Genomic DNA, 4,592 nt, shown 5'->3' on the forward strand with positions numbered 1-4,592 from the left:
AGCAGAAGCACTGAAGTTCTCATGGTATCACGCTCAGAAGCACTTCAAGGTCAGAAGACAAGAAGATTCTATGCACCAAGCTTTTTGACTCTAATGATATTCAAATATTATATTCACAAACATCAGATCAGAAGAAAGTAAAGGTGGCAAGCTACGCTGACTGACAAAAGGAACGTTGGAAGCTATTAAAGGCAACGTCAGTAGACACAGCGTGAACAAGGCTCGAGGTAGTTGACAAAAGCGTGAAACATTAAATGCAAAGCTGTACGGAACACGCAAAGCATTAAATGTGCCCAACGGTCATCTTCTCAAACGCCTATAAATATGAAGTTCTGATGAGAAGCAAGGTTGACGATTTGCTAACAATTAACTTGCTGAAACGCTGTTCAAATTCAAAGCTCAGAAACTTCATCTTCATCAAAGCTCACTACATTGCTGTTGTAATATATTAGTGAGATTAAGCTTAAACGTTAGAGAAATATCACTGTTGTGATTATAGCTTTTAAGAAGCATTGTAAAACTCTTATTTGATTACATTAATTTGTAAGTAACTAGAGTGATCAAGTGTTGATCAGGATACTCTAGGAAGTCTTAGCTTGTGTCTAAGCAGTTGTAATTAGAGTGATCACGTGGTGGTCAGGATACTCTAAGAAAGTCTTAGCTTGTGTCTAAGTATTTGTTCCTGGAGTGATCAGGTTGTGATCAGGATACTCTAGAAGACTTAGTCGCGGACTAAGTGGAAAACCATTGTAATCTGTTGCGATTAGTGGATTAAATCCTCAGGTGAGGTAAATCACTCCGTGGGGGTGGACTGGAGTAGTTTAGTTAACAACGAACCAGGATAAAAATAACTGTGCATTTTGTTTTTATCGTTCAAGTTTTTAGACTACACTTATTCAAACCCCCCCTTTCTAAGTGTTTTTCTATCCTTTAATTCTAACAAAGAATGGTCCGATACCGCATTTAGAAGATGCAAATTTGCTGAAAGAGTTAGACCTAACACTACTAAAAATATGACATTTGAGAAAAGGTTTTTACATCAGGTATAAAAATATATGATGTAAAAAATATTTGACAAATGATTTTACATCAGGCCTTTATTTTCAATGATATGAAAAATATTTGATTTAGAGAAAAATATAATACGGTGGCAGTTTTGTAAATAAAAAGACTTTTGTTATAAATGGTCATTACATCTGACCAATTTCCCAACCGATGTAAAAAGACAAATTATTAAAAAAATTAAAACACGGTGGCAGTTTAGTAAATAATTTTGTTTTTTTTTTTATAAAAGGTCAATACATCAGGCCATTTGTCCAAACGATGTAAAAGACATATGACGTGGCCGTTAGATCAGTCCTCAGCCCAACCGATGTAAAATCATTTTTCCACAAAAACCCTAATATCCTTACCATACAGCTCATTCTTTTCCATCCTTGAACACTCAACTGCATACACCGCCGTTCAACCGAAACAATCAAAAACAAAATGATCTTTCAGTAACACAAAGGGGAAAAGAAATCTCAAATAGCTGCTGCACTGTTCATGATCCAAATCGAAAGCGCATACCCACTGCCAACTTCGTCGGAGTCGGTCCCTGACCGTGCGCCGTTCACTTTGTCGTCAACATCCCGCGCATCCAGCTCAGCCGGCCTCCGACGGCCATGCGTACTAACCGCGCCGCCCCTCACGCGAGTACAATACGCCGGACAACCACCGCCCTATTGTCCGTCGGAAGTTGCACGCTATACCAAATCCCAGCCGCAGTTGAAACTCAATGGACGCTGAAACTCAACGCAACGTTGAAGAAATGGTGATGGATTTACTCACAAAAGCCGAATTTGAACAAGCCACTGAGTTCACCATCCGAATTGCCGCTTCCAAACGACTCGGTCTCGACCTTTCCGACTCACACAGCAGGCAATTCGTCAGAAACATCATCGCCACCAACAAGAAACCGCCGCAAGTTTCCCCCGAGGCAGTCAAAGAACCGCCGCAAGAGTTGAATAAGGTGGCGGGAGTGAAATGCAAGAACGACGACTCTGATAAAGTCATTTGTGAGGTGAATCATTATTAACCTAATTCAATGCGGTTATTATTAGTGCTGTTGTAAAGAATCATCTTTAAGCCTTAAGCTTTGATTTTATTGATTGCAATGTTTAGGGTTTAATTCTTTAAATTTCTAGTCACTGATGTTGCTTTCTTGATTTGTAGCTATCAAGCAACAGGAAGGTGACTGTGGGAGATTACAAAGGAAGGACCTTGGTGTCAATTAGGGAGTACTTTCTGAAAGATGGAAAACAACTTCCCACTCCTAAAGGTTATTCTTTGTTATTAATTTATAAGCTTTAACTTTCTTTCTTTCTTTGTTGATGACTTGATTAAATTTCCGAAACTAAACACGTTCTTTTTATTTGTTTATAGATTTCAGGGATGAGTTTATCTTCTCAACAATGGTTAGCCTTCAAGAATAGTGTTCCTGCCATAGAGGAAGCTATCACAGAGCTGGAAGGAAGGTTAAGGAGAAGGTCAGTATTCAATGTTGATTGCTGAACTATGAAAAATACATGAATCGTGAATTTTTTTGAGTTCAGATATGCAGCCTGATATTATCTATTTTAGTACTCTTTTGAATATTTACTACTCACTTTTTTGCTTACAAGAATAGTATGTTGCTAATCATTTAATTCTACACATATTCATACACTGCATGTACTCAAAACAATGCAGATCAGGGCATAGTGGCTGGAAAAATGTTCCTGTTCAGCCTGTCTCTATTGAGCCTGTCTCTAAAGCACATGAGAGCTTAGTGAAGGCCTAATGTACAGCAGTAGCACCTTGTAACTAAGACATGTTTCAGTCAGTGCTAGGCCTTTTAAAGATAGTAAAATATTGTATATTTCAAAACATGTACTGGCATTTTAAAGAATAATAATCAAAGCTCATAGGTACTTGCTTTCCTTGTAGGCAATCATTGTGAAGAAATATCCAGCACAACTGTCACTAACAGCATGGGTAAATTGCATGGGTGCAGCACAATCTGCTGTCTTTACAACATTCCTGCAGCACAAACCTAGAGTCTGGTTCATAACATCAAGGCTTGAACTCTTCTGCATTTTATACGCAATGAGTAAAGCATTTTAGCTGGTTATCCACATTCACAAAACAAACCAGCATTAGGATGCTGAAATTTAAAGTAAAAACTGAACTGAATCGTGTATGAGTAATGGCAGGGAGTTATATGTGGTGGTTTGATTATCTACATTCAAATTTGGACCACAGTAGAAAAAGGGCCAGTCTTTGTGAGTATGTTCAATCCCCTTGGAACAATATTGGTGACTGTGCTAGCATATTTTATTTTGGGGCAACAACTTCACATTGGCAGGTAAATAGACTTCACTCTTCAAACACATTGTAGTTTTTATGTCCATGTTTCAAAGGTTTTTTATGTATGGTTACTGCAGTATATTGAGAGTACTCATTGTTATCATGGGTCTATACTTGCTTTTATGGGGAAAAGAGAGTGATGGAGATTACAAGCCACAACAATCCTTACCAGCGGAACATGAGGAGAAAGATTGCAAGGCACCACGGATAAAGACTTCAGTGGCATAGGAAGCATATATGAATAAACTAAATCAGTTATGTAAGAGAGCATCTTGCTTATTCTCACTCTAAACTTACTAGATTTAGATTAAAAGGACTAATAGTCAGCTCCTAGATTTCAAAAGCAAATTCAGGGAGAACAATTAATTAGTGTGACATAGGTTTCAATGCTTGATGTGCTTAAGAAAGAATTTGGCCTAGACAAAGTCTGGCAACAAATTGTGCACATCAATTTCAAAGTCTGGAAAAAGAGTATTTGAGTAATAAAGTTTATTTAAGCTCTTTATATCATTTGAAAATTCATTCTATCTAGTAGTTACGTTTATTCAACAAGTATATTGTGTGAAGATAGAAGGTGCATGAGTTTTGGTTCAAAATGTACAGGGAGGATAACATATTTGTTTAGTCTGTTTGATCATGTTGGATTATGTGTGAAGCTATGACACAAACATAGACACATTAACATTGTAATAATTGAGAAAGTGAAATAGTTGAATGTAACCCATATGTATTAGTTTATGTATGCATATGTTTATGTAAACATATTCTAAATTATAGGTAGAGTTTTATGTATTCAATTGAGGATCTTTCACCCCTTTGATCCTCGGTATAAATTCGATTTTAACAATCACCTTACACATAGGATATATTAATCTCACACCTTTATTTATCCCAATCACTATTATGAAATCTTAGTATTCACATGAGTTTGCAACAAGGGAGAGATAATTATGTATGACATAAATTTTCTTTTTTTGTTTTTTGTTTTTGAATATCTTTTATTTAATTGATTGTGAGGTGAAATAATTAGTAATTGTTGTTTGTTTTGTTGTTCTTACATTGATACAAAGTAATTTCATACTTTTGTATATTTTGAAGATATATATATATATATATATATATATATATATATATATATATATATATATATATATATATATATATATATATATATATATATATATATATATATTAGCTATTTGGTG

The 4,592-nt window shown here is 35.7% G+C and overlaps 1 protein-coding gene across 4 annotated transcripts; it reads left to right on the forward strand.

The window, feature by feature from the left end:
* The first annotated feature begins 1,360 nt into the window (after positions 1 to 1,360).
* On the forward strand, positions 1,361 to 4,258 carry LOC131611490 (RNA polymerase II transcriptional coactivator KELP-like). Of its 4 annotated transcripts, none has more exons than XM_058883494.1 (6): positions 1,361 to 2,062; positions 2,215 to 2,320; positions 2,432 to 2,528; positions 2,731 to 2,859; positions 2,968 to 3,385; positions 3,465 to 4,258. In XM_058883494.1, the coding sequence occupies exons 1-4, from the start codon at positions 1,778 to 1,780 to the stop codon at positions 2,819 to 2,821; spliced, it is 579 nt and encodes a 192-aa protein (XP_058739477.1). In that variant the 5' UTR covers positions 1,361 to 1,777; the 3' UTR covers positions 2,822 to 2,859; positions 2,968 to 3,385; positions 3,465 to 4,258. The 4 variants fall into 4 exon arrangements, 3 of the variants coding, with proteins under 3 accessions (XP_058739477.1, XP_058739476.1, XP_058739475.1); XM_058883493.1 differs by having other exon boundaries at positions 2,731 to 2,822; XR_009286938.1 differs by having other exon boundaries at positions 2,425 to 2,528; positions 2,731 to 3,385.
* The last annotated feature ends 334 nt before the right edge of the window (positions 4,259 to 4,592 follow it).

This window comes from Vicia villosa, linkage group LG6, assembly GCF_029867415.1.
Source record: "Vicia villosa cultivar HV-30 ecotype Madison, WI linkage group LG6, Vvil1.0, whole genome shotgun sequence".
Lineage (NCBI taxonomy): Eukaryota > Viridiplantae > Streptophyta > Magnoliopsida > Fabales > Fabaceae > Vicia > Vicia villosa.

Bases quoted from the DNA above. Each gene is read 5' to 3' on its own strand.
- LOC131611490 (XM_058883492.1), top strand. From the start codon at position 1,778: ATGGACGCTGAAACTCAACGCAACGTTGAAGAAATGGTGATGGATTTA. The intron at 2,063-2,214 runs GTGAATCATTAT...CTTGATTTGTAG, and splicing joins CTGATAAAGTCATTTGTGAG to CTATCAAGCAACAGGAAGGT. The intron at 2,321-2,431 runs GTTATTCTTTGT...TATAGATTTCAG, and splicing joins ACAACTTCCCACTCCTAAAG to GGATGAGTTTATCTTCTCAA.